The sequence below is a fragment of the Bemisia tabaci genome, unplaced genomic scaffold (genome assembly GCF_918797505.1).
Source record: "Bemisia tabaci unplaced genomic scaffold, PGI_BMITA_v3".
In the NCBI taxonomy this organism is placed as follows: Eukaryota; Metazoa; Arthropoda; class Insecta; order Hemiptera; family Aleyrodidae; genus Bemisia; species Bemisia tabaci.
Window position 1 is genome coordinate 94,644 of NW_027311764.1, and position 16,972 is coordinate 111,615.

Below are 16,972 nucleotides of genomic sequence, written 5' to 3' on the forward strand. Positions count from 1 at the left end.
CGTGCGTTTACGACAAAAATGCCAAAGAACTCGACTTGTAGAGGATGAAATTTTACACTAGGAAGACGTCTTTGTAACCGATAAAAATCAAATTGAACTAGAAAAACTCAACTCGGTATTTATTTTTTTGGTCCTCAGAATTTCCGAGGTCTTAGAAAGTAGAGGTTTAAAAGACTCATTTTTCACGAAAATAAGTCGAAAGAGGGTGTAAATGAACTGTAGGCAAGTGTTGAGGATGCAAATGTCATCAGAACTTCCTCAGTTTCAAAAAAAGTTCCAACTATTTTGCACAATCCTCCAAAAAGTGCACGGCTCGAGAAGCAGGATCGTGCTATAATAGTAAGGGGAAAGTGCGGTTTGACCGGGAAAAATTGCGTAACAAACTTTCCCTATGTAATCGTCATCAGTAGGTCCCCCTGAACAACTTCCTGAAAGTTAAAAATGGCCCGACCCCGGAATACCCCTCAAAAAAGTTAAAATTGAAAATGGCGGCCGTAATGAGAGGGTCCGGGAAATCGGTATTTTAAAATGCTCATTCTGTCTCATCATGTGAGGTATCATTTCCTATGTAATTTTGGTCGTAGATTTCATAAATGAATTCCACAAGGCCCTCCGGCCAAAGGGGGCGCTCTAAATCAAAGATGGCGGCCAAATGTGAAAGGCAGGAGGTTGCATTTTTTTAAATATTCACCGAAGGAACAAGGAAAGTGAATTGTCTTTATTTTCATGTATTTATGGCCAAGAAACTTAAATTTGATGTTATAAATGTATTTAATAAAGGAAAATAAAGGAAACATACGACTACCGAGAGAAACGTAAGCTTAGAAGGGGCCTTGCGGAATTCATTTATGGAATCTACGACCAAAATTACATAGGAAATGATACCTCACATGATGAGACAGAATGAGCATTTTAAAATACCGATTTCCCGGACCCTCTCATTACGGCCGCCATTTTCAATTTTAACTTTTTTGAGGGGTATTCCGGGGTCGGGCCATTTTTAACTTTCAGGAAGTTGTTCAGGGGGACCTACTGATGACGATTACATAGGGAAAGTTTGTTACGCAATTTTTCCCGGTCAAACCGCACTTTCCCCTTACTATTATAGCACGATCCTGCTTCTCGAGCCGTGCACTTTTTGGAGGATTGTGCAAAATAGTTGGAACTTTTTTTGAAACTGAGGAAGTTCTGATGACATTTGCATCCTCAACACTTGCCTACAGTTCATTTACACCCTCTTTCGACTTATTTTCGTGAAAAATGAGTCTTTTAAACCTCTACTTTCTAAGACCTCGGAAATTCTGAGGACCAAAAAAATAAATACCGAGTTGAGTTTTTCTAGTTCAATTTGATTTTTATCGGTTACAAAGACGTCTTCCTAGTGTAAAATTTCATCCTCTACAAGTCGAGTTCTTTGGCATTTTTGTCGTAAACGCACGATTTCAGCGTAAAATCGAGTTTTTTGTACGAAATCGAGGTCTAAACCAAAATATCATAATTTCATCACAAAATTGACCTTTGGCACCATTTAAAATGGTTGAAATTGGCCCAAATTTTGGCAAACATGTTTTTTTACCAAACGTCATCGATTGCCGCCTGGGGAGCGGAACATTTCAGACTTTCATTTTTTTTGACGCACCCTAAGGTAGCTGAGGGACGATATCAGTTGAGCTAGACGCTACTTCTTATCACGATGGGGAACTTGAAACTCAACCGCAGCAACACCGCTATTAAATCAATAAACATATGACGGAAAGTTGTCATGAAAGTGCTATGACCTCATAACATCCACACTCTTGCGAAGGGGATGGACATGCACCATGCACTAGCAGGGGTTGAAAATTAAAAGCAGGGGAAACAACGCTGGAAGTCTGCTGAGGCTGATCGCGAGGCCGCTTATCCGCGTTACATCCACACGGGTTTGTTGCCCGCGGGCAGCCCTCTGGGTTCCCTCCCCTCTGCTGCTTATGAAAGTTAGACCTTGCCAAATTTCTAATTTAGACCTTAATTCAGTAGGGCCCATTGGGTCCATTCTTTGGGGCTATAGGTGAAATTAACTTAACTCTCGTACTTACCCTCAAGGATGATTTACTGTCGGATTCAAAGCCGCCCGAACCTACACTGAAAAAAAAAATCTCGGTGTATTTACTAAGAAAAGGGTAAAACTACCAAGAATTCAGGGTTCTATTTGATCCCAGTTTTTTCTTGGTAAAATTACCATTTATGGAATTGGTAATTTTATCGAGAAATCTCGGTAAAATTATTGACTTTCTCGGTAATTTTACTTGGACCCCGGTAAAAACGCCAATATTTTTTATCGGCTGTGGTAAAATTACCGAGATAAAATGGCAAAGTTACCGGGAATTGATTACCAATAAAAGTGGTATTCTTGCCTGAGAAAAACAGTAAAAATACTGGTTTCTAGGTAAGTTTACCAGTCTGTCTTGGTAAAATTACCAATAATTGGTAAAAAAAAAGTGAGATGGTAAAGGTACCAACGGACCTTGGTAAAAACGCCGAGAATTTTTTTTCAGTGTATGCCTTAAGCTCGTAAGGGCGTTATTAAGGGAGGTCAAACCTCTTGATTATTGCGGTAACTTTAGTCATTGACAAAAATCGAGAATAGGTGCAGCCCCCCCCCCCCCTCCTCCAGGAATTTTAGCCCGCGTGCAAATGGGCAAGTGAGGCAAGTGCACGCATTACGGACGATACCACTATTCGAGCGTCCAGGATGTTGTTTTGCCTACTTCCACAATTGAAGGCGAAATGTGTTTCGGCTGCCTTGTTGAGCCAAACGACGCCCCACGGTGACTACGGCTAAAATTTAGACTTCTGTGGGATAGAATTACGGTCCCTGCCCCTCTCAGGTGCCAGGGCAACACACTCTATGAAATAGATGGACGCCTTGAGAATCCTCAGACATTCTGCAGAGAGATTTGGTAATGCCCGCATGCTCAAATCAAGCTGGTTTTCATGACCTCTCCGAGTTTGGAGGCAGATTATGGCGCTGATCATGGGTCAAAGTCATAGATGGAACCAGAAACTTCTTGTGGGGAGGAGGGGGGGGGGGGGCAGAGGAGCATCGCAAAAAAAGAATCAGATCTACTTGAAAAAAAATATGAAAAAATCAAGTGTCAGGGAATTTTCTTCTTCAACTACCCCCAGAAATCCCAGGCCAGGTGAAATTGACCTGACCATCTTTTCTGGGGGAGTTATAGGGCCGGTACAGACGAGCTTTGGATACGGTCCATAGGTAGACACAAATACATCCTATAAAAAGAATTAGAAAACTGACAGGGGAAAAAACCGAGTGTAAGCAAGACTTATTCTGGCTTTCCATTCAAATCTGAGTGACACTAAAGAGCGAAGCATTATTGTAAGTTCACGCTTCGCGCCGTCGCGCCTTCAACTTTTGCAGACGCAACGCGGACATCCATCAAGTACGAATGGTTGTATCTCTGCGCCGTCATCAACGCGCATCCTTTCCCTTGCTCTGTTTCCATGTTGTGCTTGTGCTTTAAAATTTTAATTGCAATGGTGGAAAGTGGAAACAAGCGCCGCATTTGGAATGATAAAGTCTATAATTAGTTGTTTTTTTGACTGAATTGGCATTGGTAATTAAGTTCGAATTATTAGTTCACGTGGTTTTGTTTGGAGCGTTGTTATCGCTGAAAATAATTGAAGTATCTGAAGTTCTTCTTGACTTGCTCGAAGTTTGATTTGATCATGTGTCTATAGTCCGTGTCCCTGTGCCGTTTGTGTTTTTAGGTAAACATTTTTCCTCGTTTCTCCTTCATTCATTGATAGATTAGAACTCTTTTACCGCTTCAAAATCATACTTCAGTAAATCATTCGTTGGTTCTTTATGAATACCTCCATTACCGCACTGAAGTTCAGAAGGATATTCTAACCTATCTCTCTTATCTTGGTATTCCTACACCTTTAATTTTGTTGAAGGACCGCATTATTGATTTATTTTCTCCTTTTACATATTCAGGTAATATCACTCTCCACTTCTCTGCCAGAGAAAAGTACTTCTTTGTTTTATCCTTGCATCCATTCTTGTCCTCTGGCTCAGGTTGTTCAGAAGGAGGTCTTGCACACTCCATTTCTTATCACTGCTCGCTTAGTAATTCCTGTACAAATTCATTCATTTTGTTCTGAATGCATCCTCACAATTACTTGTGCTCTAATTTGATTTGACTTTGGAGTAAGGGCAACCACTAATTATGTGCTTACCTCAAATTAGACACATACATAGTATGTCCATCATCTCAGCACCCTCAGTCGCAGATTATATTCTCTTCTTCTTGACTTGTGACAATGGTCCTTACGTCAAGGATATCAAGGATAAACTAGTTGAATTGCACATGTATTAGACTCTTTATTTGGGGCTATGTCAAGACAGGTGAAGTTCATTTTGTTTCCCTGTTAACTGATCAGCTGAACAGAACTAGTTTTGTTCTCACAATTATTTTTCTTATACTCTAAAGTGCCTTGTTACAAGGTCTGTAAACAAGAAATGTCCACAATCCATCAATTGTGCCACTTCATATGTAGGGCTGTTCTATCTGTTGTCGGTAAGCTACCGAAACAGTTCCGTCAAGGAAAAGTTACGATAAGAGCGCTCTTGCCAATAGCAGAGTTTTCAGAGCTGACGAAAATAAGCTGTTGCCATTTGTACATCTATTTTACATGCTGCCGCACCAGGCAATCTGATAAACTGATACACGGGGCAACAATGCATTGAGTGCGAGCTCTCAAAAATCTGATTTATCGATAGTGTTCTGGCAAGAATTCGTTTGAACACCCCCTACTCATTAGTATGTGGACAGAGCAGTCTAGAGATGTTTTCTGAGGTGAAAATGTCAGGCCTCACCATGCCTGATATGTAATAGTTTTATGCTTCTACTAACACTCATTGTAAGGTACGAAATTCAGAATTCTCATGCATTGATGTAAGACTGCTTATAAAAGCTCCTGAATCTTAGAACTGCATACCTAGAGAAATCCTAGTTGGAAGCAAATCTTCCGTTCTAGGTCTGTAGAAAAGTGCTGTCTGGTACAGATGTATTCACTTCATTTCGCATTCAAAGCAGGTTTCCGTATCATACATTGTTTTCGGTCTGAATCTATAAATACAGTATCTCACTCAATCATGATCGTATGCAACTTAAGTTGAACATGCACATGAACAGCTCCAACAAGCATCTTTCAGATTGAATTGCAATACATGTAATGACTCCACATTGAAACGTTTCTCCATATGAAAGTAGCTGGTGTCTTTTTTCCCCATGGACATACTTCAAAAATAAATGGTGCATAAAATTTTGATTCCCTCGCTTAAATATTCCTGCTCTTTCTAATTGCCACTTTGTTCTGGTTGATGAATCAAGCTAAGGAGTAGATCTCCTATTTTTATGCGTCCCTAGCTCCTATGTATCATTGACCTTGTAATGCAAACATTTATTCTGCAAGTGGCTTGTGCTTTGCTCATATTATGTGATTATGTGCAAGCACTAGCACCCAACATGTTTTTGATGTCCTCAATGATTATTTATTTCCTCCCATCAACAACATAAGCAACAAAATCTACTTTTTTGTTACAGATCGCTGGAAAGATGATGCAAAACGGAATGGATACATTACCGCAACAGAACGGTTCTATTCACAGTATGAACACAGGATCGCACAACACATCACAGAACAACCCTGGAGGTCCACAAGAAGAGTCCAAAACAAATCTCATAGTTAATTATCTTCCCCAAACCATGACGCAAGAAGAAATCAGATCTCTTTTCTCATCAATCGGAGAAGTTGAAAGCTGTAAACTTATTAGGGATAAAATGACCGGTAAGTGATGAAGTATTAGTTATTTTCAGCATCTTATCCTGATAATTGAATTGATGTATGCAAAAACGTCCGATGTCCAAGACAGTTTTTCAGAATTTGAGTCGACAATTTTGTTGTATTTTAACGACACTAGATAGTTTAAGCTGTTAGTAATGTAGAACAATTTTATAAATAATCCCCTAAGTGTAATTAAATGTCTACAAAAGAGATCGATCCTATTCATCAGTGTCGTGGGACAAAAGAAACCCACCGAAATTATGAAACCCTGTATAGGACAACGGACGTTTTCGCATATGTCAATTCAATTTCTCGAAGCACTCAAGCATCTCTGAGCCTTCCATTTCAATTGAATGGTAGCTTTGAATTCCTATTTTTGATCCTCACTGTAACTTCTAACATTCATAGATTAGATCCATTTACAGAAAATCCTCTATAATGAAATGTTGTCTCTGCAAGGATGTGGGACTTAGAAAATTATCTTACCATTTTCCATTGCATCAAGAACATTATGGCTAAAGTGCTGGCCTAGTGTCTTTAAGGTCCTAGGTTCGACTCCTACCCAAGTATGACCTAAAATATACGAGGACTGGTGGATAGGGGCCAGGCATGCCTCCATGGAAAAACATGTTAATTTAAGTTTTTCATTTACTTCTAGTCAATCCTAAAATCAATAAAATTGAAGGCGAACGTACAATGACCCGCCCTTGAAGATGAAATTCTTTATGCCCTCTGCAGTCTATTTAAGTTTTTTTAATAGAGTAGTAATATCTGTTTTTTTTTATCAGTCATGCAGTCTGTTTTAACTGTCTGAGCGAGTTTGCATGTATGAAGATGTACCCCATTTTCAACAAGGTACACATACTTTTTGTTTTCCCATACCATCTGTTTAAATTAAACACTCCTGATTGTCTTTTGTTTCAGGCCAGAGTCTTGGATATGGTTTTGTCAATTACCATCGCCCAGATGATGCTGACAAAGCAATTAACACTTTAAATGGTCTAAGACTACAAAATAAAACTATTAAGGTAAGAAAATGTATCATTTAAAGCAACTCTCATTAATTGAGATAGCGATTGCCAACAGGGATGCAGAAAATGCCGGATCTCACAATCCTAGGAATGTGAAAAATGTGAGGCAGATTTTGGGTTTGGAGGCAATTTTTAATAAATGATGGTTTTTTTCCATGCTCAGTACTTAGTGAAAGAGGTTCTAATTGCACATTGTATGCCAAACAATGCATTTTGCAGTAAAATTAAACATTTTGCCATCAGCCAAATTAGAGATGCATTCACGAGGCAAGAACATCAAATCGCAGCGAATGGTCAGCGCTTTGGAGCTTTCTGCACCCCTGATTGCAATCAGGGATAAAGATGCCTTGAAGATAGTAAAACAGACATAATATGCCTATTTAACCAACTGAACTAAAGATGCCATGAAAGAAGCTGACAATTAGTTGTCTCCTGCCAGAAAAGATGTATCTTGATTGCGTTGTTTCAATATTTCTCACTGAAATTTTATTTTTTGATAGGAGAACCTTTACATGAATTAGTCTGAAATTTTCAGTTATTTTTCTTTATACTAATAAAAAAAGATAGTCAAATTTTCAGAAAAATTTGTGTGCTGGTTTTGCCATGAAAAAATGTACTGTTTGTAAAAATATTGAACCACCAAAGACGAGATACATTCCTTCATGCAGGAAATTATGGATTGTTTTTTTTAGGTTAATCCTTGTATCCTCTTTTCTCGACGATTGCGAGTCTTTGTTACCACTCTTTGTCTCTAGTCTAAAAGGCTAATCGTTGGTCTTTTCAATTACCATAATTTTCACAAAAAAAGATGAAAAAGTCATAATCTGTACAATATGCTGTCCATTGTTTCACATGCCTGCATTCATTGAAATTGCCACATTTTCAATAAAGAAAATTGCCACTTTCCTCTTTGGAAAAAATAAAGGATCATGTAGTCTGTAAAGAGCTTTGGTACACCTCCCCCCCCCCCCCCCCAAATGGCCTCTGTGGATTTGGACCAAGTGTAGTTAAAATCAAAGCATATGATGACACAATATTCAGGACATTTAGCTAGAGTATAGAAACGGTCTTTGAGAAACAAAAAGGTTACGTTGGAGATTCAGAGGGTGAAACTTATTCCTAAAGATGGTAAATAAAATAAGAGAGATTGGCATCGTTTAAGTCTAATTCACAAAGTAAGCGTTTATCTTCGTTTGCTAATGTTATTCTATGAAGTGTAAATTCTATTCGTGTTTCTCATTTTTGTGCAGGTCTCCTATGCAAGACCAAGTAGTGAAGCAATAAAAGGTGCAAATCTATATGTTAGTGGGCTTCCAAAAAATATGGCGCAACAAGATCTTGAAAATCTCTTCAGCCCATATGGACGCATCATCACCTCTAGAATTCTCTGTGATAATATGACAGGTAAAAACACTACTCATGCATATTTTTCAAAATTGCTACATTTCTCCTTTTCAAAGAAGCCAACAACAACTTTTGTTAAGTATGATTGCAAATAGCAAGGCCAAAATCAAATGAACAAAAAGAGAATCATTCATTACCCTACTGAATAAAAGCGTTTTACTTTTTACATATTATCCCTCTGTTTAAGCAAAACTGTTTTTGTATGGATTAATTCAGTGGCAATGGCTTAATTTTAAATCACATTTAATGGTTCTTATGTAAAGAGACTCATAACCTAGTTGTATTCATAAAATGCGGCTAGGTGTTTCTTGCAATCAAAATTTCTCGTGTGTAATGAGTCAACAATTGATTTATAACTCGTTAATGGCAAAATTGTAATGAATTGACAAAATTAATTCACGCCAATTTTGAACCTAAAGTTATATTCTATTGTTTTAGTTTGAACCATTGCAAATCAGTTATGCTAATTAATCAATTACAAATTATCAAGTTATCTTTTATCTTATCGAAGTCAAAATGTACCTCAAAGAGTGGTTGATTATTTTAAAATTCAGAACCTTGCTATTTATCATTAGTTGTTTGTTGTCAGTTTATAGTTTCTTGTACCACTCTCATTTAAAAGACTTATACACAACTTCATGATAATTTATGTTTGCATGCATTCCCTTGAATTACTACGGTGTTGGCTAATTTATAAAACTGCAAGAAACAAGTTTTAGGGCTCACAACCAGTGGAAAAAAGTTTTACAAGTTTTGTTGGTTTGTTTTTTTCATGTTTGGGTTATAAGCATTAGGTAACCTATTTGATTTATTTCTATGTGTAAATGAACATACTTACTCATACAAACTTTAACGGAAACTGGGCATTGTTTTGCAGCAGTCTCTACATTCTTCAATGTGCGTTTGTTTACTCTTTGGACTCTTTGGCGATGGAAAGTCTATGAACTGTTAATTTGTTTTTATGTTTTCATATTTTATTTTTTATTTTTCCACACTTTTGATGTAACTATGTTCAAAGATTTGAACATGGAGAGGTCATGAAGGTGGGGAAATAACTAACAGCTTTCAAATGTGTGGCCAGGAGTCTTTAGCACAACACCTCTGAGGGGCCTGATTTACCAACGTAGGGTTAGCCAAGTATATTATTCAATAGATAATTCATATCTTCTCATCCACAGGGAAAGAGATCTATCAGAGAATGTTTTGAAGCCCTCAATAAACCTCCAATTTGTGTCTAAGAAGTTGCAATGTGTTCCCTTTTTTATCATCAATAGACTACTGGACAAGGTGCAAATTTAAGCATATTGATACAAGCTTCCTTTTCAAAGTTTAACATCGATCACGATTTGTGCAGTATAAATTACTGAAATAAACTCTCAACCAAGATATAATTGTTCTTATTTAGCAGTGGTTACGAAAAATTGGAATTTCCTGCTCACAAGAAAAACCATAGTCTACTTGAATCAAATTGTGCACCACAATGATTTTGGTAGGCTGTTCAATAAGCAATGTTAAGAAAGTTCCTTCCCCATCCTGTGTTGTTCAAAGTATGAACATCTTGTAACAGCTTAGCCAAAGCGTCGATTTGGAGGGTGTCATATTTTTAGACTGCATACATTCCCTGTAACATATACTGTATAATTCAACCAAGTAGATCATGGTTTTTTTATGAGTGGAAACTTTGAATCTGTGCATCGAAAAACGTTAATACCTTTAGTGGAAGTGACTGTCAGTAATTTTTACTGTACAAATCGAGTTCTGCATTAACTTTTGTTGAGAAGATATTTACCATATCGCTTAAATTTGCACCTTGTCCTGTGGTCCATCGACAATGAACCACAATTTGTCTCATTTAGTTTTACTCAAGTTTTATTTTAGCCTAAATTCATGAAAATGAAAGGCTGCTCCAGTGTGGTGTGGCCACCACCTCAACTTTAAATACGTCAATCTAACTTGGTGCTGGTTCAAATGTGATGTTGGAATTCTTTTCTGTCCACAGTACGCCAGTTTGTCGGTGCTGCAGGAGATAATATGCCATGTAGGTGGAGTTAATATTACACCTTCTTTGTGTTGTTTGCTTTCAGTACTGTCTGCTTAATTTTGCAGTTTAACAGTAGTATTGTTTTTCTTTTTTCATTCTCATGTTCGTTATTGATGGAACTTATCCTCAACTTAAATACAAATCAAAATTGAACCATTTTACTTCAAATTCGATCGGTATCAATCAGTTGTCTACATTAGACATATTCAATTTTGAATCACTCCTCTATGCATTTTCAGATACCTATATGAGCAATTGATTTTTCCAGCATGATACTGAGCACCGAGGGATTTTTATGTCAAATGGAAATAAAGTAAAACAAACGTAGCCCTCTCTACCGCCTTTATTTTTGAAGCTCTTATTAATATTCAAAAATAATTGCTTTGTGAAAATCGTTCTCACCTTCTGATAGAGGAGTTGTCTTTTATGTGTATTATTGCCTTTTCTCTGTTTGGGAGTCTTGTTAATTTTTAATGTATTATCGTAACTATTCTTTCTAGTACTTCTTCCTTTTTACTATCTTCTACATGATCATAAATGTAAATTTACATTTTTAATTTCTCTTTATTCTATCACTCTTTCATGGACGTATTTTTCTTTTCTCTTGCAATATCTCCCAGTATTAATCTTGGCTACTGTGGTTTGAAGACTTAATTCATGTGTCCTCTAAAATCAATTTCAAACTGAAAAACCTTGGGATTTTGTTGTATGTATCAACTTTCTGTCTTTATTTTGATACAAATAGTTTTTCCTCTGTCTATTTTTTAACAGAAGGTACTTCTAAAAAAAATAGTGCCACAAAGTTTCTTTTCTCTCGAATTTTAGTAAATGTTAGGCATAATAGTCCCTGAAAACAAAAAATATTTCAACATTTTGTATAAAATGACATTAATTTTCAATGAAAGGTATCATGAAAGACTAAAAATCATTTCCCAAGATCTTTATGTAGTTTAATATTTTTTGTATTCATTGTCATCTAGTTTGTCTTTGTTTTTTTTTAGCAATTTTCTTTCATTGGCTGTCTCTGTAATTCCGCAAGTTTCTTCCACAAACAAAATTTTTCACAGATGATTAGCTCAGATTCCGTTCCTACCTCTTCTTAGTAGCTTTGATGAATTTTCTTACTCTCGTTTGACTATAGTCTTTATTTGTCTTCCTTTTATATATTCACAGGCTAGCCATTTCATCATTATCCTCTTACATCGTTATCATAACAAGTTTCTTCATGGAGCTTAATCTTTAGTTTTTAATTATTTTGCATTTGGTGAAGGTGCATTTTTTTTTAAAGTAAAATTTGTTAAAATATCTCATTCACATGCAGATTTAAATTTGAATCTGATAATTATTTCCTCATATTTCTCAATAATATTTAGTAGTTTCCATCACTTACACCCTATTGTTTTTCAATAGCCGTGCCTGTAAATTGTGTAGCATTACTCAGTTTTTTTTAATTTTGATTTTATTTTTGCACCTAATGTTTTCAAAAATATATTGAAATATATTTGAAATGCTTTCCAGAAGAAAACTTCTGGGGCAACCCTATCACTTCTCCTCTGTGGTATCATAATTTATTCCTAAACTTTTTAGTGGACGATACAATTGAAAAAAACATACTGTTAACAGAAATCATAGTATCATGAAGCAATCTCATGTGATTTTAGGGTAGTCCTTTAGCACTCTGGAGAGTGATTCAATAGTGAATCGATCAGTCAATAATTTCTAGATTTTAGAACATATCTTTAGAATTTCCGTGCACCGCATCAAGCTGTAGTGCGTCATGTATTTGTGCACAAAATTTGGCCAAGAAGCATTTTGAAATAACTCCACAAGAACGGTCCAAGTGAATTTCGCAATTCCATCTGCCTTTCGATCTCCGATATTCACTGTGATTGTACTTTTGAAATTCTCTCAAAGTGTTTCTGAATCCAAGATTCTTCATTATTATCTAACGTACTACAGTGCCATGGTATGCCCAGAAACTCTCACGAATAAAATTTAGAAATTATCAATTGATTAATAGACTTTTGAATAGCTCTTGAAAGCTCTGAAGAACCACCTTAATGTTAAACACCAAGCATCACCTACCATGGATACTTCATTCACCCCCAATAGGTGATAAATAAAAGTACTGTGCAAATATTAATTACCTTAATTAATTTCTGACTAAGAAACACATTTATTATTTATCGTTTTTCTATGAAGTGATTATCTTATTCAGCCCCCTGGGAAAGGTGTTGCGCCGTTTCCAGTTAAGCTGGATAATGTCCAAAATTTGGATAATATTTGCTTATTTATTTCAGGTTTATCTAAAGGTGTCGGATTCATAAGGTTCGACCAAAGAATTGAAGCTGAGCGAGCCATTCAGGAGTTGAATGGTACCACCCCGAAGAACTGCACAGAACCAATCACCGTGAAATTTGCCAACAATCCCAGCAGTAGCAATAAGGCACTTACACCTCTGACTGCTTACCTGGCGCCCCAAGCTGCCAGAAGGTTTGGTGGACCCATCCATCATCCAACTGGACGATTCAGGTAAAATTCTTACACTTTCTCCCCTTCCCTTTTATGTAAGCAATGCTAGTTTGACCAAGGCCTCAAGTACCTTGGTCAAACTATCATTACTTACATTTACAATGGCCTTATCAAAAATAAATCTGGACAACCTCTCCTTTTCCTAAGAAACTTCTAGGAAACCAGAATGAATCTTGGCATCAGTTGTGTTCCCGTTAATTGTGACCCAAATCCATTTTATCATTGGTAATCGAACTAGGATTTAAGTGTCTTTTGAAATTTCAACATCGGGCACTGGAAGAAAAGTTCCAAACTTAATTCATGAAAGGAAAAGTAGAATTTTTCATGCTCGTAATTTTGAACTCCTCTCTTGCATCAACAACAACAAATATTGGTAAAAAAAAAAAAAAGTTTATTTGAGTCTGACGACAGAAGCATGATCGCCAGCATCTTAGATATTCCAATGATTCTAACTCTAAGTGACAATTATGGCCTCCTCTCAACTATGATACCATGGCATTGATGAGTAGACTTATTTATGAGTGAAGAAAATCAACTTTCAATTTTAACCCCTTTTCGAGAGAGGAGGAGGATAATTGTTTTATTTGAACACCACACTAATCATTCCCCCTCTTTATCTAGTTAAGGGTTTCTATAGAGTTTTTTTGCACTAAGACCTGTTCATCCTCTTGCATTTCATGCTCCTTTTCTTGTCAGAATTCAACGTCATGCTGAAACAACCATAATACATCACCTTCATTTGTGCGTTTTGACGTTACTTTAGTCTGTGTTTGAGAAAAATTCCTCAGTGCATATCCATAGCTACATACTGAAGAATTTTAGTTTTATAGAGAAGGAATTGCAAATGCTATAGTGGTGTCCAGGGCAGTGGTGCTAATATGATTCTTGGTTGTGTTACAAGAATGATAGTTCGTGAACTAGGTTTGATATGTTAGCATTTGTATGACCTGACATAACTCATTTAGTGTCTCAGGGGATGAAGTGAAACTATTTGTCTCGTTCATTGTGCTTTACTAATCATGCCAGCTAATCCAAGAACCCATATGAAGTTAGCTTGTAAGATGACACCCTAAATTTCAAAATTCTCAATTCTGAATTTATGCTCTAATGAAATTTCAAGGATTTCTCCGATGGGCTAGAAGAGTCTGTTACTCCCAAGAGATGTAGCCAACTGTACAAATATTTCATCTAGAAATTGAATCTAGAATTGATACACTTAACATTCTTTTTTCCATAAAGAGTCAACTAAATTGGAATCTTTTGTTCGAGATAGACCCATTTTTCCAGAAATACAAACTTCTGGAAATGAATTGAATGTGTGGAAAAATTGTGCTGTGTGAGCTCACACAGCTCTGTTTTTCTTAAAAATAGAAGTTTTTAAGAAACACATACTGTTCTTTATAGACTGTTTCTAGCTTAAGCCGACCCAAATTACTGTCTTTAACTAATCCTTATTGGCTATCCAATTAAATGATTCTACTCAAACATAAGCTCCTGTCTTCTTGAGTCCTGTATTCCTGAATGAGATCCTTTGATTTTGAACTTTCATGTGTAAAAAGTTCCGAATCGCTGAGTGTTTCTCACAATTGGAATGTTAGTTCATTTTGGGGTTACCGAAGTCCCAAAGCGAGTCTTTACACCCCTTCCATGATTGCATCTCTGACCTTGAATAGTATTTTAACCTTTAAAAAGAAGTTAAATAAATGAACATGGAAGTTTCCTCACAAACCGATTTACAGTTGAACAGTCGACAACAAATTTTGTATTTGAGAGATTTTTGAAGAAATTTTGTCCTCATAAACGGCATACTTGGAGTTTTAGTCGCTCTTAGAAAGCATACTAGAGAGAGTTATCCATTCACGGCCTTTTTAATTGTATCAAAGATTTATTGAGATAGAATCTGTAGGACCTATTACTTTGTAATATAAAGTAAGGGTCAACCCAAAACAGGAGCTCTTTTCAAGAATGGCTCGACAGTTTTAAAGTGCCCAAATAACCTCAGTAATTAAAGTAATGGACCTGCATCTAACACTCTTGTTTGGCTCAACTGGAAAATCTCTGTTTGCTCTCAACCTCTTGGCTATTCGCCTCTTCCTAAAGTCACTCTTCTGTGGCTAGTTATAGACCAAAATAGATCAACTAACACTTTGAGCAGAATCATTTTATTGCAGTCAAAATTGAAATGTGTACGAGAAAAAGCGACCTTATTCCGGCCAACATCCTTAAATGTAAGAATAACATTAGTGGTCCAATGAGTTCTTTTCATAAATCGCCAAGGTAAACATACTCAAAAGAGTGGCAATTCATGAGAATTGGAGAGCAGTTATCTGCAAATTAAAATCTCCAATCAGTGCCCTTTGGATTTTTCTTAAGCTTGAGCCTGGACACTGAAATTTTCAATTCTGAATTAATTTCTGAGTTAAAGTTTTTAATATTCTCCTGAAGATTGGCCCTCATGTTTTGTCAAGAATAAGGTCGCAATTTTCCACTCTCACATTTTTTAAAACTTCTAAAACTGCATGATGTCTTATCTAACTGAGTGGCCTTGCCTTTTGACTTAGCAGCCCTTATGGATTGCCTCTGTGGTCGGAAGCAAAAACTGGGTACGTTTCCTTTGTTTATCTGCATGGTGTTTTACTCCCCTTCATCTTTCCATCAGCCCCTCCCCCCCCCCCCCAACCATAAGCCCAACTGACTCCAAAAGTTGAGTCCTTCCCTTGTTTTAACTTTTTAACTGTCATCCTTTTTCTACTGTGCTTTATTGTGAGAACATCAAAAATTCATCACCTCATATGTTCTTTCTCATTCTAAAATAATGTCAACAGCTCAGGGAGTGTAAGCGGTCTTGACTTACAATTCTTAATTTTTCTTTACAGCATTCTGGACAGAGACAGAAGCAAATTTTCTGGAAAATAATTACTCCTTTATTTCAGTCCCAAAAATGGAATTAAATTATCATTGTAAAAATGCTATCACAGTGAAATCAATTGAGTGGAGATTGCTATATTAGCTATTTTGAATACCATGTTGATGGCTTAGATGTTGATGCCTCGATATTAACAGGTCTCCACCTACCGCATGAAAGGGGGAGGGGGTGAATGATTGACCTATTTTTATGCACAGGCTATACCCAGAAAAAAACTGAGTCAGTTTCGAGATAACTATGAACAAAATCCAAAATTGGTTTGCAGAAGGTTGTAAGCTTATTCCATTAACTTTTTTAAAAGTTCAAGTTGAGCTCAACTAATCAATTTTTGACTATTGATCACCCAAAGACCTCGTATCAAGTACAGTAGTTGCTGGTCGACTGATTCAGGGAGTTTACATTTTTTCTCCAGTACCTTTGTATGAGATGCCTGCGTAAAAGCTGTTGGTCTATTTCTACGAGAAATTGTAATGGACCTATAGACAAGGTACAAATTTAAGCATTCTGATACATCTTCTCTTCAAAATTTCTCTTAGAACACGATTCGCGCATCAAAATTTACTGCAATCAACTCCAAACCAAGATATTAACATTTTTACTTAGCTTTCGCTAGGGAAAAATTGAATATTCCGCTCACAGGAAAACCCCGAGTTCACTCGAATCAAATCCTACACAACCACGGTGTTGGCAGCGTTCTTTTCTCACCCTGTGTCGTTTAAAGTATAAATCATGTGCAACAGCTGAGGTGAAGCCGTGAGATTGAGATTGATATGTTTTCACACTGCAGAATTGGTTGTAGTAATGATTAGTATGCTATTTAACTCAAGTAGATCATGGTTTTTTATGAGCAGGAAGTTTGAATTTATGCATTGTTAAAAGTATAAATCTCGGTTAGAAGTTATTTTCATTAATTTTTGTTGCGCAAATCGTGCTGTAAATGGAATTTTGATGAGAAAGTATGTATCGTAATTTTTTAATGTGCACCTTGTCTAGTGGTCCACTATGACACCAGTCCCCTTCTAGAAAATTTGCTTCTTAATCTTTTGATCACTCTCCTTCCTTCTGTAACGTATTTTCTACGTTTGCTCTCTTTTTTTCTTAAATATATTTTCCAAACCCGCTGAACTATTCTTTTCAGAATATTAGTAATCTCTATCTTTATATATGACATCTAGAATATTAATCAAT

The 16,972-nt window shown here is 36.5% G+C and overlaps 1 protein-coding gene across 10 annotated transcripts in view; it reads left to right on the forward strand.

The window, feature by feature from the left end:
- Positions 1-16,972, forward strand: part of LOC109042420 (found in neurons) — a 58,210-nt gene that overhangs the window by 28,443 nt on the left and 12,795 nt on the right. For 4 of the 10 annotated variants that reach the window (XM_072305882.1, XM_072305887.1, XM_072305881.1 and 1 more), the window contains exons 2-7: positions 5,610-5,853; positions 6,775-6,878; positions 8,132-8,285; positions 10,285-10,323; positions 12,639-12,858; positions 15,423-15,461. In XM_072305882.1, coding sequence (XP_072161983.1) covers positions 5,610-5,853; positions 6,775-6,878; positions 8,132-8,285; positions 10,285-10,323; positions 12,639-12,858; positions 15,423-15,461 — 800 coding nt within the window. Of the gene's footprint in view, positions 1-5,609; positions 5,854-6,774; positions 6,879-8,131; positions 8,286-10,284; positions 10,324-12,626; positions 12,859-15,422; positions 15,462-16,972 lie in introns of all 10 variants that reach the window. The other 6 variants (XM_072305885.1, XM_072305888.1, XM_019059148.2 and 3 more) reach the window with 4 other exon arrangements.